At 36.7% G+C, this 18,153-nt stretch overlaps 1 protein-coding gene across 1 annotated transcript; it reads left to right on the top strand.

Annotated features, from left to right (window-relative positions):
• Positions 1-7,001: 7,001 nt before the first annotated feature.
• Positions 7,002-8,097, top strand: LOC308644626 (non-histone chromosomal protein HMG-17-like). The gene has a single exon (XM_081286012.1). It carries the CDS (start codon positions 7,088-7,090, stop codon positions 7,358-7,360), a length of 273 nt encoding a protein of 90 aa, XP_081142138.1. The 5' UTR covers positions 7,002-7,087; the 3' UTR covers positions 7,361-8,097.
• Positions 8,098-18,153: the final 10,056 nt, after the last annotated feature.

The following is an 18,153-nucleotide window of genomic DNA, read 5'->3' as shown; positions in this document are numbered from 1 at the left end:
TGTTTCAGAGTGAGCTATTTGGAGTCATTGGATTTGGTGTTCAATTTCATACTTTTGGTTTCCCCAAAATGTTGAGTCATGGGTTTCTGTCCCTATTTGTAAGTGCATTTTCTCACTTCAAATGAGAACTGTTTACCTAGCAGTAAGTGCAAGCTTTGATTATGGACCCTAACTTCTGGGGTTAGGCAAGAATAGGCAGACTGTGCAGGTAACTTCCCTTCTGAGCATGATTTCCCTGACTCTCCAGGGTATTGTCCTTTTTTCTCTAACCTTAGCTTACTCTGCAGCTGTGGTATGCTGGTAAATATTTAACAACCACCTCTGGGATGGAGGGGGCAAGTCCTAATTTGCAGCCTTTCTGAGTTTCCATGCATGTAAATTCTCCTACCCTAGCTAATTTTGAACTAGCAATAAAACACCACTGAATGGGGGTGTTGGGAAGATATGTGCAATAGATTCCCAAAAGTCTGATTTCATTCACATACTGCCCATTCAGGGGCTGCTGTGATGACTATTTTATAAAACTACCCTGAAATTTTGTCTGCACCAGACAATGAAACTCACTTCTCTAGGACTGATTCCAGGAGCTGGTGGCATTTTAAGTGAGTGAGTGGCTCAGTTATTAATCTCTTTGGTTAACTGAGGCCCTGTTTTCATTAGTGGTTTTTAGGTTCTTCTGCCCTGCAAGATTGTCCTGCCAATTGTTTCTTATGTTTTCATATTCTTTTTAAAAATTCCTGATTATGTTATTACTTTGATAAAAGCAACCCTTTTGTTTTTTTCCTGTGCTGTTTTGAACCTTTTTCAAAAAAATTCTTTGCAATTTCAATGGAATTTGGACTAGGAAGGGAAAGCGGAAGTCCTTCTATTTCTTGCCTTAACTTGTTTTCATCAAAAGTCACTTCCTCTTATGTGTCAGAGGTCAGTTCTCCTCCCATGATCAGTGGTTTTCCTGTAAGCTCATTATCTTGAATGACTGTTTGACTAAGAAGGGCTGCTGACTTCTAAGATGCTTCTGAGGAAACTTGAGTACTTGATTGAGGATGTTTGCCTCTACATGGAAGCCATGCACCCTGGCCACACAGGAACAACCCTGGGCTGAAGCTCGGGGCATGGGGTGCAGTCTTCCTCAGGCAGTCAATAAAAAAAGAATCCATGTGAGTATTTTCCATTCTCATATGTCAAATGAGGGGACTTGCCAGATTCACTAAGTAGGTATTTAAAAGTGGTTTGCCCCCGTTCTCTACCACATGACTCTGGTTGATGCTACTTGGACCCCAACACTTGAAAGTCTCTCTGATCAGGAGCCATTTTTACTTTACTATGAAAACCTCCAAAATAAGGGTTGTTATCACCCTCAATTTACAGATGCAGAAACTGAGACATTTCAGGATCAATAAATAGTTGAGACAGGATTGAAAGCCAAGTTTTGTGATAATCGTGATGAGTTAGTAGTGGTAGTGGGTAGGTGTATAGGTGGGTATGTAGTGGCTTTCCCTCTAAAGGAAATCTTTCAACTCACTGTGAAACAACCAGGGAGCTACAGTTCCCTAGGTCCTTCACAGTTTTGCAGCTCATCAGTGAACTCAGCAGACGATGTCCCATGCCACATTATAAGAGGCAGATTTTCAGCCTGCTTATCTTCTTTTGATAAAATGTGTTCTCCCTACATGGTAAAAACACTCTCACCCCACATGGTCTTCTTACAGTGCTGATACTATTCCCAGAGGTGGGATCCATATTTCTTCCCCTTGATACTGGACAGCAATGTGATCACAGCGGAATTAAAACTAGGTGGCATATGAGGCGAGGTCATAAAAAGCAATGCAACCTCCATGCAGTTCTTTTAGGACACTTGATCTCGAAACTCAACCATTGGCTGTGAAGAAACATTTAGCTCATGAAGAAGTCCAGTAACACAAGTCCAAGGCTCATATCTCCGGCTGATTTCCCACACTGAAGGTACCCCAAAGTTGCCAGTCCTATGAATGAGACTTTTTTTTTTTTTTTTTTTTGGTACTAGGGATTGAACTCAGGGGCACTCAACCACTGAGCCACCTCTCCAGCCCTATTTTGTATTTTATTTAGAGATAGGGTCTCACTGCGTTGCTTAGCACCTTGTCATTGCTGAGGCTGGCTTTGAACTCTCGATCCTCCTGCCTCAGCCTCCTGAACCACTGGGATTAGAGGCGTATACCACCCAGGCCAGCTTGAATGAGACATATTGAAAGTAGATTCTCTAGGTCCCAGACCAGCCACTTTGGCAGAGTTGTGTTTTCTGTTCAAGCTCTGTCTGAATAGTAGATTTATGAGAAAAAATAAAGGATTGTTGTTGGATATTATCTGTTTGTCAACCTAAAATAAAAAAACTTCATCTCATAGGTGGGACTTTTCCTGAGGGCTCTGGTAGTCATCAAATTTTCACCACAACTTTCACCAAATGGATAAAACAGAAGTATTAGTCCTCTTGAAATTAAAGATAGCTATTAAGTTATCATGCAGTATCTTCTTTCAACTAAATAATTTTAGCTTCTTTAACATTTTTAGACAAGTCCTTTTTCCTCCCTTTAGTCACTTTGTCAGTTTTTTCTGAACCAGCCAATTTTTCCACATCCTCCTCAAGTAATTTACCACTGAGCTACATCCCCAGTTCTTTTTTTCATTTGAGACAGGGTCTCACTAACTTCTTGAGGCTAGCCTCGAACTGTTGATTCCCCTGCTTTATTCTCCCAAGTACCTGGAATTACATGTGTGCACCACTGTGCCTGGTTTCTATCTGGCTTTCCTGCAGCAACTTCATTTAGCTTCACTAAAAAATTGAAAAGGATTCTTGAACAAAAGCCCAAGCTAGAATCACAAAAATCTGACTGCAAAAGAAACTTAATTTTGTCTGCACTCTTAATAATTATTCCAATTCTCCAAGGAAAAGAAAAATTTGGCAGGGCTGCATGCTTTTAAACTCAATGCGCTACTGTGCCTGGCTCCTTCAAATCTTTATTTGGAACACATTACATATTAAGATTTAAAATAGGGATCTAACTTAGATTTTTTTTCTTAGTTATCACACATCATTTTACCAATTTTTTTTTTTTGTGGTGCTGATGATTGAACCAAGGGACTTATGCATGTGAGGCAGTCACTCTACCAATTGAGCTATATATCCCCAGCCCCATTTTACCAAATTTTGTAATATTACCTTTATCATTAGTTGGATCCCTAAAGGCAATAATATTAAGGTAAGAGTAAGCATGAAATAAACCTTCAACACAGAAGGGGACAGCAAAAAAACTTGCTAATTTGACCTTTACACTGGATGGGAAAGGGATCTCTGCTAAAAATTTATAATTATAAACTAGTACTTATGTGAATTTATAGCTTGCACTCAAGCTAAAACAAAAAACAAATGAAAAACCCACCAAACCTCTAACACAGCATATATTTCAAAGTGGCCCTGAGTTACTTTGTAGGCCAAATTAGTAGTAGAGGCAAATATATATAAATCCACTCTGGATGACAATAATTTAAACCATGCCTCAATAATTTCCACAAATAAAGCTCCAACGAACATGAGATCATCAAAGTTAAAAATCTCAAAACACAAGGAAATCAGGCACCATAAGTTAAGAGATAATAGGATCAGACATAAAGACTATAGACACTGAAATTATCAGACACAAGATAAGCAACTAGGTTGATTATGCTTTGAAAAATAGACTGAAAATAATGGGTAAACAATAAATTTATATAAAATGATCAGATTTTAAAAAGCATAAAAATAAAATTTTTATTTTAATAGTTAAAATTTAAAGCTCAATGTAAGGATTAAAGGAAGTATTAAGCAGAATGAAAAATTAGTAAATTGGAAGATAGATATTTGAAGACAATGAAAAATAAAAATATTAAAAAGATATTAAAAAATATAGATTATAGAGTAAGGTCTAACAAATTTAATGGTGTTCCAGAAGGAGACAAAAGAAGATTCAACATTTTAAAAGAGAATGAGTAAAAATTATCAACACATGTTAATCTTAAAACCTAGCAAGTCCAATGTCTCCCACAGGATAAACTATTTAAAATATTTTCACATTCAGATCCAAAATGGTGAAATTGTATCAAAGATCCCAAAAGATCTTAAAAACCAAAATAAAAGCAGGTTGCTTGTCCCCAAAGTAATTAAAGACCGACTTTTCAACAATTGTTTAAGACTTAAGAGAAAGAAATAATATCTTTAATGTATTATAAGGAAATAAATGTCAACCAAGAATTATATACCCAGTGAAAATATCTTTCAAGAAATAAAGTGACCCAACTCCCGAAGTTCTAGTCAGCACAGGGCTCCTGAGTGCCTTAGCAGATCACCTATCAGCACCTGCAGAACTCCTAGACTTCACTCTGCTCCCATGCATGACACTTAGCTGCTACCTACCCTCAGCATGATGCCATTGCCTGGCCTTCCCCACCCCATCCAACATCGCAGCAATGGAAGCAGGCTGCCTCCACCTTGGCTCACCTTCCTCATCATATTTAGTGGGGGCAGCTTCCAGATTGGAACTTCAGCTGGCCAGGATCCCTGCACCAGGACCAGCCTTTCACCCCAGTTACCTTCACCATCCTGAGGGCAGAGACACCAGCTTACAACAGACAACCCCACCTTGGATGAGAAGAGAAGCAGGAAAGATACGGATTTCGAAAGCTAGCTACAACCCTGGTTTTAAATTTTCTCTTTTTTTCTTCTCTCCTTCGATCTGTCCACCCTCACATCCCCAACATATGTAAAACTTAGAACTTTGCGTGAATTAGGATTTTGAGGACTGTGGGACATCTGAATAATATAAAAATACAGAGATGTTGTATATGCTCTTTTTTTCTTCTTTTATTTTTCTTTTCCTCTCCAATTTTTACTATTTTAACATCCTTTATTTTTTCTAAATACATATGTGTGTTTGTTCTATGTACTCTACTGTCTTCTCACATACTTGTCTATCCAAAACTACTTCTTATCTATTCTCTTGCTACTAACCCTTTTCATAACATTTCTCTTTCACACTTCCTAAGATATATTAACTCTATATCCTCACATCCTACCTCCTCAGCATATCATCCTACGCCTCACCCCCAGTGCACTGTCCACCATCAGAAACTGTAAACCCTTTTATAAACCTACTGATTATATTATAGATAATAATCAATTCCAACATTTCTGTACATTGTGACCAAACTATAAACGTCTTAATAGCAACAAATTGTTTATAGATGGTATATTATTGATATTGGGAACTGTTAACATTGTCCTTCCCCAAAAGGAGAAGTTTTAGAACCCTACAGGAGCACTACAAATCTATAGGGTAAAAGCAATAATACCGTGGACCCACAGAACTAGAAGAGAAGACAAACGAGCAATGTGAAAAGACAAGGGAAGAAAATGCACCAAACAAATCAAGATACCACATTATTAGAATCCATGGCAACCACAGCAGAAGAAATTACAGAGAAGGAGATCAGGATGCACATTATTAAAATGTTTTATGAACTGAAGGAAGATATACGAGAGCAAATACAGGCAGCAAAAGATAATTTTGTCAAGGAGCTACATAAACAAATACAGGAAGCAAAAGATCACATCAACAGGGAGATAGAGGTTCTTAAAAAAAAAACCAGAAATCCTTGAAATGAAAGAAACAATAAACCAAATTAAAAGTTCAATTGAAAGCATCACCCACAGAGTAGACACTTGGAAGATAGGACATCAGACCCTCAAGACAAAATTTATAATCTTGAAAAGAATTTAGACCACACAGTGAAAAATGGTAAAAAAAAACATGAGCAGAACATTCAAGTTATATGGAATAGCATAAAAAGACCAAATTTAAGAGTTAGTGGGATAGAGGAAGGCAGAGAGTTCCAAACCAAAGGAATGAACAATCTATTCAATGAAATAATGTCAGAAAAAATTCCAAACAAGAAGAATGAATTGGAAAACCAAATTCAAGAAGCCTACAGGACGCCGAATGTACAAAATCACAACAGATCCACACCAAGACACATTATAATGAAAATACCCAGCATTTTCATTAGAATAAGGAGAGAATATTAAAAGCCACGAGAGAAAGGAATCAGATTATATATAGAGGAAAACCAATTAGGATAATGGCAGATTTTTCAACACAGACCCTGAAAGCTAGAAGATCCTGGAACATCATACATCAAGCACTGAAAGAAAATGGATGCCAACCAAGAATCTTATATCCAGCAAAAACAAACTTTAGAATTGATGATGAAATAAAAACCTTCCATGATAAACAAAAGTTAAAGGAATTTACAGCTAGAAAATTGGCACTACAAAACATTCTTGGCAAAATATTCCATGAAGAGGAAATGAAAAACAACAACAACAACAGCAACAACAAAAATCAGCAGAGGGAGGTAGTACTCTAAAGGAAAAACTAAACAAAGAAGAAAACAAGTCAAGTTAATAACAAAAATAAACAAATATGGCTGGGAATACAAACCATGTCTCAATAATAACCCTGAATGTTAATGGCCTAAACTCACCAATCAAAAGACATAGGCTAGCAGATTAGATTTTTAAAAAGACCCAACAATATGCTGCCTCCAGGAGACTCATCTGATAGGAGAAGACATACACAGACTGAAGGTGGAATGTTGGGAAAAATCATATCACTCACATGGACTGCAGAAGCAAGCAGAGGTTTCCATTGTCATATCAAATAAAGTAGACTTCAAGCCAAAGTTAATCAAAAGTGATAAGGAAGGACATTTCATACTGCTCAAGGGAACCATATACCAACAAGACATAACAATTATAAATATATATGCCCCAAACAATGAAGCAACTATGTTCATCAAACAAATTCTTCTCAAGTTCAAGAGTCAAATAGACCACAACGCAATAATTTTCAGCAACTTTAACATACCTCTCTCACCAAAGGATAGATCTTCCAAACAAAAGTTGAATAAAGAAACTACAGATCTCGGAAGAAGAGGCGAGAACGACCCCCGGACCGACCAAAGCCGCACGCCGCTGCATCCCCGCATCCAGCGCCTGCATCCCGCCGCCATCGCCACCATGCCCAAGAGAAAGGCTGAAGGGGATGCTAAAGGAGATAAAGCCAAGGTGAAAGACGAACCACAGAGAAGATCTGCAAGGTTGTCTTACAAACCTGCTCCTCCAAAGCCAGAGCCCAAGCCTAAAAAGGCCCCTGCAAAGAAGGGAGAGAAGGTACCCAAAGGTAAAAAGAGAAAAGCTGACACTGGCAAGGATGGGAATAACCCTGCAGAAAATGGAGATGCCAAAACAGACCAGGCACAGAAAGCTGAAGGTGCTGGAGATGCCAAGTGAAGTGTGTGCATTTTTGATAACTGTGTACTTCTGGTGACTGTACAGTTTGAAATACTATTTTTTATCAAGTTTTATAAAAATGCAGAATTTTGTTTTACTTTTTTTTAAGCTATGTTGTTAGCACACAGAACACTTCATTGTTGTTTTTTGGGGGAAGGAGCATATGTCACTAGTAGAATGTCTCCAAAGCTGGATTGCTGTGGGGGAAGACACCTTTCCCTTCTAGTTTTGAGAGACTTCCTCTCTGTTCCTAAGAGGAAGGGATTCCCTGATGTTGGCACACATAGCCACCTTGGCACAAATGCCTTGTGGTATGGAAAAACTCAAACTCATTTGTATGTCCTCCTGTCCCTCTCTGCCATCGGCATAGACTTAACTCCCCTAAACCTGTTGGGACCTGATTCCCAACAGTTGGTTTTACCAGTGTGTGGGGCAATCTGGACTTTCCAGTGACGTCATTGAGAATAGTGTCCCTCAGAAGAGCAGCAGTTCCTTTTCTAGATTGTGGATCTTCAGATTAATAATTTTTGCCATTTTCCTTTCATTTCCTGAAAGTCAGGGTCGGCTTGTGAAAAGTTGTTAAACAACATGCTAAATGTGAAATGTCAACCCTCACTCTAAACTTTCCCTATTCAGAGCATCAAATGAAGACTTCATTGGGTTTTATAGTGGCTTTCTGATTTTGGTAGTCCATTCAAGAAGGGAGTTTGAAAGTTGTTGTATACTGTTAATGATTGTCTGCCCACGTCCTGCCTGAAATACCATGATGGTTTATGAAAAGTATCTTTAATAAAGCTGGATACAGTTTGAAAAAAAAAAAAAGAAACTACAGATCTCAATGATACAATCAATAACTTTGACTTAACTGACATATATAGAATATATCATCCTTCATCAAGCAAATACACTTTCTTCTCAGCAGCACATGAATCCTTCTCTAAAATAGAGCATATAATATGCCACAAAGCAGCTTTTAGCAAATACAAAAAAAGTAGAGACACCATACTGCATTTTATCAGATTATAATTGAATTAAATTAGAAACCAATGACAAAATAAAAAATAAAAATTACTCCAACACCTGGAGACTAAACAATATGCTACTGAATGAACAATGGGTTGCAAAAGACATTAAGGAGGAGATTAAAAAATTATTAGAGGTAAATGAGAACATAGACACAACATATCAAAATCTCTGGGATACTATGAAAACATTATCAAGAGGAAAGTTCATTGCATGGAATTCATTCCTTAAAAGAAAAAGTCAACAAATTAATGACCTAACATTATATCTCAAGGCCCTAGAAAAAGAAGAACAAATCAGCAGCAAAAGCAGTAGAAGGCAGGAAATAATTAAAATTAGAGCTGAAATCAATGAAATCTAAACAACAGAAACAATTGAAAAAATTGACCAAACAAAAGTTGGTTCTTTTAAAAAATAAACAAAATTGACAAACCCTTAGCTACACTAATGAAGAGAAGGAGAGAGAAAACTCAAATTACTAACATACGTGATGAAAAAGGTCATATCACATCAGACACTACAGAAATACAGAGGATAATTAGAAATTATTTTGAAAATTTGTACTCCAATGAAATAGAAGATATTGAAGGCATTGACAAATTTCTCAAATCATATGATTTGCCCAAATTGAATCAGGATAATATACACAATTTAAACAGACCAATATCAAGTGATGAAATAGAAGACGTCCTTAGAAGCCTCCCAACCAAGAAAAGCCCAGGACTGGACGGATATACAGCCGAGTTCTACAAGACCTTTAAAGAAGAACTAATACCAATACTCTACAATTTATTTCAGGAAATAGAAAAAGAGGGAGCACTTCCAAACTCATATTGAGGCCAATATCACTCTGATTCCAAAACCAGGCAAAGACACATTAAAGAAAGAAAACTTAAGACCAATATTTCTAATGAATATAGATGCAAACATTCTCAATAAAATTCTGGAAAATGGAATATAAAAACATATCAAAAAGATAGAGTACCATGATCAAGTGGGATTCATTCCAGGGATGCAAGGTTGGTTCAAATTACGGAAATCAATAAATGTAATTCATCACATCAATAGACTCAAAGGTAAGAATCATATGATCATCTCAATAGATGCAGAAAAAGCATCTGACAAAATACAGCATCCCTTCAAGTTCAAAACACCAGAAGAACTAGGGATAATAGGAACATATCTCAACATCATAAAGGCTATCTACTCTAAGCCCCAGGCCAATATCATTCTAAATGGAGAAAAATTGAAGGCTTTCCCTATAAAAACTGGAACAAGACAGGGATGCCCTCTTTATCACTTCTATTTAACATACTTCTTGAAACACTGGCCAGAGCATAGACAGATGAAAGAAATTAAAGGGTTACATATAGGAAAAGAAGAACTTAAATTAGCACTATTTGTTGACGATATGATTCTATACCTAGAAGACCCCAAAAGGTCCACCAGAAAATTCTAGAATTAGTAAATAAATTCAACAAAGTAGTAAGATATAAAATCAACACCCAGAAATCAAAGGCATTTCTGTATATCAGTGACAAATCCTCTGAAAGGGAAATGAGTAAAACTACTCCATTTACAGTAGCTTAAAAAAAATGAAGTACTTGGGAATCAACTTAACAAAAGAGGTGAAATATCTATACAAGGAAAACTACAGAACCCTAAAGAAAGAAATCAAAGAAGACCTTAGAAGATGGAAAGATCTATCTTGCAGAATTAATGTTGTCAAAATGACCATACTACCAAAAACACTGTACAGATTTAATGACATTCTGATCAAAATCCCAATGGCATTCCTCACAGAGATAGAAAAGCAGTCATAAAATTCATCTGGAAAAATGAGAGACCCAGAATAGCTAAAGTCATCCTTAGCAGGAAGAGTGAGGCAGGTGGCATCACTATACCAGACCTTAAAGTATACTACAGAGCAATAGTAACAAAAACAGCATGGTATTAGCACCAAAATAGACTGGTAGACCAATGGTACAGAGGACAAAGAGAATAACCCACAAAATTTCAATTATCTTATATTAGACAAAGGTGCCAGAAAACATACATTGGAGAAAAGATAGCTTCTTCAACAAATGGTGCTGGCAAAACTGGATATCCATATGCAACAAAATGAAATTAAACCCCCATCTCTCACCATGCACAAAATTCAACTCAAAGTAGATCAAGGACTTACAAATTAAACCTGAGACCCTGCATCTAGTAGAAAAAGAAGTAGGCCCTAATCTTCATCATGTTGGATTAGTCCCCAAATTCCTTAAAAGACTCCTGTAGTGCAAGAATTAAAATCAAGAATCAATAAATGGGATGGATTCAAACTAAAAAGCTTCTTCTCAGCAAAAGAAACAATCCGTGAGGTGAATAGAGAGCCTACATCTTGGGAGCAAATTTTTACCCCCCACACATCAGATAAAGCACTAATCTCTTTTTTTAAAAATATTTATTTTATTTTTAAAATACATGACAGTGGAACGCATTACAATTCTTATTACACACATAGAGCACATTTTTTCATATCTCTGGTTGTATATAAAGTATGTTTATGCCAATTCATGTCTTCATACATGTACTTTGGATAATGATGTCTATCACATTTCACTATCATTGCTAACCCCCTACCCCTTTCCTTCTCCTCTCACCCCTCTGCCCTATCTAGAGTTCATCTATTCCTCCCACGCTCCCCCTCCCCACCCCATTGTAGGTCATTCACCTTATATCAGAGAAAATATTCAGTATTTGTTTTTTTTGGGGGGGGATTGGCTAACTTCACTTAGCATTATTTTCTCCATTGCCATCCATTTACCTGCAAATGCCATGATTTTATTCTCTTTTATTGCTGAGTAATATTCCATTGTGAATATATGCCACATTTTTGAAATCCGTTCATCTCCTGAAGGGCATATCAAGGTTGGTTCCACAGTTTAGCTATTGTGAATTGTGTTGTTATAAACATTGATGTGGGAACATCCCTGTAATATGCTGTTTTTAAGTACTTTGGGTAAAAACCAAAGAGAGGGGTAGCTGAGTCAAAAGATGGTTCCATTCCCAGTTTTCCAAGGAATCTCCATACTGCTTTCCATATTGGCTGCAACAATTTGCAGTCCCACCAGCAATGTATGAGTGTACCTTTCCCCCCACATCCTCGTCAACACTTATTGTTTGTCTTCAAAATAGCTACCTTAACATATATCTTAACATAGTTCTTGAAACACTAGCCAGAGAAATTACATGAAAAAAAAATTAAAGGGATACAGATAGGAAAAGAAGAACTTAAATTAGCACTATTTGCTAACGATATTATTCTGTATCTAGAAGACCCAAAAAGCTCCACCAGAAAACTTCTAGAATTAGTAAATAAATTCAGCAAAGCAGCAGGATAGAAAATCAACACCCATAAATCAAAGGCATTTCTGTATATCAGTGACAAATCCTCAGAAAGGGAAACGGGGAAAACTACCCCATTTATAGTAGCCTCAAAAACAAAACAAAACAAAACAACAAAAAAACTTGGGTATCAACTTAACAAAAGAGGTGATCTATACAATGAAAACTACAGAACCTAAAGAAAGAAATCAAAGAAGACCTTAGAAGATCTACCTTGCTCTTGGATAGGCAGAATTAATATTATCAAAATGACCATACTACCAAAACCACTGTACAAATTTAATGCAATTCCAATCAAAATACCAATGGCATTCCTCATAGAGCACTAATTCCTAGGGTATATAAAAAAAAACTCAAAAAGCTAAACAAAACAAAACAAACAAACAAAAAAAAAACTCCAAAACAAAAAAACAAAGCCCAAATAACCCAATCTATAAATGGGCCAAGGACAAACACTTCTCAGAAGAGGATATACAATCAATCAACAAATATATGAAAAAATTGTTCATCATCTCTAGCAATTAGAGAAATGCAAATCAAAACTTCTCTACAATTTCATCTCACTACTGTCAGAATGGCAGCTATTATGAAGACAAACAACAATAAATGTTTGCAAGGATGTGGGGAAAAAGGTACACTCATACATTGCTGGTGAGACTACAAATTGGTGCAACCCATATGGAAAGCAATATGGGATTCCTTGGAAAATTGGGAATGGAACCACCATTTGACCCAGCTATCCCTCTCCTCAGACAATACCCAAAGGATTTAAAAACAGTGTACTATAGGAACACAGCCACATCAATGTTTATAGCAGCACAATTCACAATAACTAAACTGTGGAGCAAACCTAGATACCCTTTAGTAGATGAATGAATAAAAAAAATGTGGCATATATACACAATGGAATATTATTCAGCAATAAAATAGAATAAAATCATGGCATTTGCAGGTAAATGATGGCGTTGGAGAAGATAATGCTAAGCGAAGTTAGCCAATCCCAGAAAAACAAAAGCTGAATATTTTCTCTGATATAAAGAAACTGATTTCATAGTGGGGTAGGGAGGGGGAGCATGGGAAGAATAGACGAACTCTAGATAGGACAAAGGGGTGGGAGGGGACTAGAGGGGGCATGGGGTTAGAAATGATGGTGGAATGTGATGAACATCATTATCCAAAGTACATGTATGAAGACACTAATTGGTGTGAATATACTTTGTATATAACCAGAGATATGAAAAATTGGGCTCTATATGTGTAATATAAATTGTAATGCATTCTGCTATCATATATAAAAAATTTTGAAATCAATAAAAAAGAATTAAAGCAAAATTTAAAAAATTTCAAATGAATTAGAATTTACTACAAACAGATCCTTATTAAAAGAAGGTTTGAAATATGTGCTTTAGGTACATAAAAATGATTAGAGTTAGGAGATTTAAGATACAAGAAGAAAAAAGAAAACATGAATAAATAAAGGCTAAATTTATAAGATAAAAATAATATGATTTATGAATTTTAAAAAAGAAAATTATGCTAGGAATGTAGCTCAATAGTAGAGCTCCTACCTAGCAAGTATGAAGCTCTGGGTTGGATCCCCATTACTAAAAACAAAACCTTAATGATGGCACATAAGGAGAGAATGGTGATCAGAATTAAAATATTCTAAGGTCCTTATTAATTTTAGGCATTATTGGGTGACTAGTTAGGTGATGCATGATAAAATAGCTTAGGTCAACATAAAAGAATTAAATAAAAGGAAGCAGGGCTCTTTGCAAAATCATAGAAAAATGTGGTTAAAGAAAAAAAAAGTTTAATCAATCCAAAAAACATCAGAGGATTAAAAGATAAAAAAAAAAAACCAGAAAAGAAATACTGTGGAACAGATAGAAAGCAGAGATAAATTAATATGTAACAGTAATTATATAAATGTAGATGGATTAGAACTCTTCTAGTTAAAAAACAAAAATTGGAGGCTGCATGTGTAGCTCAGTTGTAGAGGGCTTGTCTAGCATATGCAAGGAAGGTCCTAGATCCAATTCCCAGTACTGAAAAAACTGTCAGGCTGAATTAAACATTTATTTATGCTCTTTAATTGATATTTTAAGAAACAAAAGAAAAGGTAGAAAAAGTATGGAAAGAACTGGGATATAATACAGTGGTAGGGAGCTTGACAGCATATGTAAAGCCCTGGGTTCCAGCCCCAGCACTGGTAAAAAATAAAATAAATGGGCTGCAGTTATGGCTCAGCAGTAGAGCGTTTGCCTGGCATGTGCGAGGCCCTGGGTTCGATCCTCAGCACCACATAAAAATAAATAAAATAAAGGTATTGTGTCCAACTACAACTAAAAAAATATTTAAAATAAAATATGAACTGGTGTACAATGATAAATTTATGATTTATTTGTTAATATATTGTGGTACTGGAGATTGAACCTATGGACTCTACCACTAAACCACACTCTCAGCCTTTTTAATTTTATTTTTTGGTTGCAGGATTGAATCCAGGGGTGCTTAACCACTGAGCCACATCCCCAGCCTATTTTACAGGGTCTCACTGAGATGCTGATGGCCTCACTAAGTTGCTGAGGCTGGTTTTGAACTCATGATCCTTGTGCCTCAGCCTCCTGAGCTGCTGGGATTATAGGCCTGTGCCACAGTACCTGGCTTTTTTTTTTTTTTAATTGAGACAGGGTCTCAGTAAGTTGCCCAGGCCAGCCTCAAACTTAGGATCCTCTTGTTTCAGCTTCCTAAGTAGTTGGGAGTATAGGCAAGCACTATCGCACCTGGCTAAATTAACTTTTTATATATTTTTTGGTTATTAATTTACTATAAGTTCAGGGGCTGGGGATGTGGCTCAAGTGGTAGTGCGCTCGCCTGGCATGCGTGCGGCCCTGGTTCGATCCTCAGCACCACATTCAAACAAAGATGTTGTCTGTCTGCCAAAAACTAAAAAATGAATATTAAAAAAAAAAAAGTTCTCTCTTAAAAAAAAAAAAAAGTTCAAGGGCTGGGGATGTGGCTCAAGCGATAGCACGCTCGCCTGGCATGCACAGGGCGCTGGGTTCGATCCTCAGCACCACATAAAAATAAAATAAAGATGTTGTGTCCACTGAAAACTAAAAAATTATTAAAAAATTCTCTTTCTCTCTCAAAAAAAAAAAAAGAATAAGTTCAAATCCTGGGGAAATTATGATTCCTAGTTAATAGATACCTAAAACTAATACTATTAGATAATAAAAATACCGACAGAACTACAAAGGGAAATAGGAAAATCCACAATCATAGTGAAAGTTTCTTTTTTCTGGTGCTGGAACACAGGGCCTTGCACATGCTGGAAAAGGTACCCCCAGCCCCATGGAGACAGATTTTAATATATATTTCAGTAGGCCCCATGGGTCCATGAATCTACTGAATGGCACCTGTATGTTATGACCTCACTGAAGGGAGTGGTGAAAATGGGGGCTGACTTGAATGAGTTTGAAAGTGGTGTTGTGGCTGAATCCTGTAAGGCTAGACTATAAAGAACTGTATGGATCCAGGGGCTGGAGTTGTGGCTCAGTGGTGAGAGTGCTTGCCTCAGTGTGTGAGGCACTGGCTTTGATTTTCAGCACCACATATACATAAAGTTTCACTGACAACTAAATATATTTTAAAAAACTGTATGGATCTAGTTGGCAAATTTGTTTCTCACAGTGATTTGGGAAATTCTGAAACTACATATTTATTGAGGTGGAATTAATAAGTAAATACACTGAAGATAACTGAAGCCTGGCTTTCTTACTTCCAGAGAAATGTTATAAATAAGGTAACAGTGGTGGAGGGGAGACTAGAATGGATTAGTTTATTATTTTATAGTAATACTGAAATTAACATGGGTATGTGAGCTTACAGGGGTTATATATTTTCTTGCCCTATGTACTGAGAGGATGTAGAATAGTGGCAGTAGCTGTTAACACACACAATTCCCACATCTTGCATTCTAAAGATCCTTTTCAAAAAAAGGAACCAGGGCTCCTTAGAGAGTTAATTCTAGGACAGAGGTAGAAAATTTACAAGCTTAGCCTTTAGTCCTTTTGTAACACCTGAAGGTAATTCAATGTTAAGTACAAAGCTATAGGATTTTTTTTCCCTTTTTTTTTTTGTGTGTGTGTATGGCTTGAACCCAAGGCCTTCCACATACTGCTAACGTGCACTGCTCTACCACTAAACTACCAGCCTAGCCCTGGCGATGTAACTTACAACCACAAAGCACATACAATTGTTGTAGCTAGGGGATTAGTCAAATAGTAAATAAACTTTGTTAATAAAATTTGTAAATACATTCTTAAATTATTTATTTCTGGGAGGTAGAAAAAAATCAAGTAGTTATCTCATTTTACCAAATAAGATCAAATGGTGGCCTTAGAAGATTAGAAAAAGTAACAAAGAAAAAATCAGAACTTTAATAGGATAATGCAACTGGGATGGTAATTCCTAGCAGGAAGCCAGAAAACTGAAACCTGATGTTAAATGACTCCATTTGGCCTCTTGCCCAGGAACACTCCAGGAGCTCCTGTCCTTATTGATCAATTTTCTGTAATTTGGGATCATGACCATTCATTCCTTTGGATGATGAACTACAAGACTTAATGAAATTAGATACTGGGGTATGGACTGGTGGCACCTTGTTCCTTCAGAAACATGAAGTAGGCCTAACATCTCCTATCCTGTCCGTGAGTGGGCAGTGGCTGTGTCTGTGGGGGGAGTTCTCCAGGCTGACAGCAAACACCACACTCTAACAAGCATAAATGATCATAAACAGATACATAGGCCTTTGGACAATAATTGCCTTTATCAGTGTGAGTCTTGATCTCTTTGTTGGGTGAGAGGTTACTTAAAAACAAGTGGCAATACAGTATAGTATTTTTGTTAAAGCATGGTTTGGGAGCCACAGTGATGTTTCTGGGTCTGGGGTTGTGGCTCAGTGGTAGAGCACTCACCTAGCATGTGCGAGGCTCTGAGTTCGATCCTCAGCATCACATAAAAATAAATAAAATAAACTATTGGATTCTAATCTTGGCTTCACAACACGTGACTGGTTTGCTTTTCTGTGAAACGGGAAGGGAAGAGTACAGCTTACCTTAGAGGCTGTCAGGAAGATTAAATTACCTTATACAAAGCACTTTGACACTGTCCTTTCATTCATCCAATAAATATTTATTGAGCATTTATTGTTTCAGGAATTATTCAGGATACTGCAGATACTTGAGGAGGAAAAGAAAGCACAAAACCTCTGCTCTCATATGAAGCTTACATGGTAACTATTTACAGTATAAGGGAACTTCAATTCCCAAGAAACTCTCTAGATCCTTGCTAACACAAAGTGAGGTCCATAAACAAGAAGCAAGAATCATCTAGGAGCCTGCTAGAAATGCAAAACTTCAGGTCTCATCCAGAATTAAATACATCAAGATATATATTTAACAAGAGTCTTAGAATAAAGTTTGAGGTGTTCTGCCTAGATCATAATTCTGTACTTGGACTTAAGGCAACATCTTGAAAAATTTTTGCATATCAGCCGGAGAAATCATTGAAATTCAAAAACTGCTCTAAAGAAAAACATTTCAAGGTTATTTTCATTTAAAAATGATGTTATAGCTAGGTGTGGTGGCACATGCCTATAATACTAGCAGCTCTGGAGCCTAAGGCAAAAGGATCACAAGTTCAAAGCCAGCCTCTGCAGCAAGGCCCTAAGAAACTCAGCGAGTTTCTAAATAAAATATAAAAAAGGGCTGGTGATGTGGCCTGGTGGTTGAGTGCCCTAGGTTCAATCCCCAGTACAAAAGACAAAACAAAGAACAACAACCCTGAAACCAGACGCGATGAGAGCTGGAGAGAGAAATTTGCATATGCTTTATGTTCCTACAAAATATTATATCAAGGGTTAATTTAGGTAAATGGCTCCCTCTAGTGGAAATATTTTGTCTTACACATTATTTGGTATAAACTCGAGTCCTAAGAAAATTTAAGACCTATTTAAGGATCTTTAAGAAAATGTGCATGTCTGCAACTCACAAAATATAAACAAATACTTGCACAATCCTAGCATACCTGGAAGAAAAGACCTAGATTAGTAACCACCAATTCCACCCCCCCCTTTTTTTTAAACAGAGTTGGCCTTTAAGTGCATGCTAATTTTTTTATTGTGATACGGAAGTGTTCAGAAGACAGCAGATGAGATACTTTTCTATTTGGGAAAACAGGCCTTCAAAGTGAAAAGATAAAAGTACTTGAGGAAATTTATCAGTAAAGACACCTGAATTGTGAATACAGAAATCATGTTATTTGTTCTTGTAGAAAATATTACCTTAGTTTAATGACAAAAATGCTTATGC

Source organism: Spermophilus citellus (genome assembly GCF_964194105.1).
Source record: "Spermophilus citellus genome assembly, chromosome: 1".
Taxonomy (NCBI): domain Eukaryota; kingdom Metazoa; phylum Chordata; class Mammalia; order Rodentia; family Sciuridae; genus Spermophilus; species Spermophilus citellus.
Note: the sequence above shows the minus strand (reverse complement) of the source record. Positions and strands in the feature narration are given on the sequence as shown.

What these genes read in the sequence shown, in the direction of transcription:
- LOC308644626 (XM_081286012.1), top strand. Translation starts at nt 7,088, where the DNA reads ATGCCCAAGAGAAAGGCTGAAGGGGATGCTAAAGGAGATAAAGCCAAG.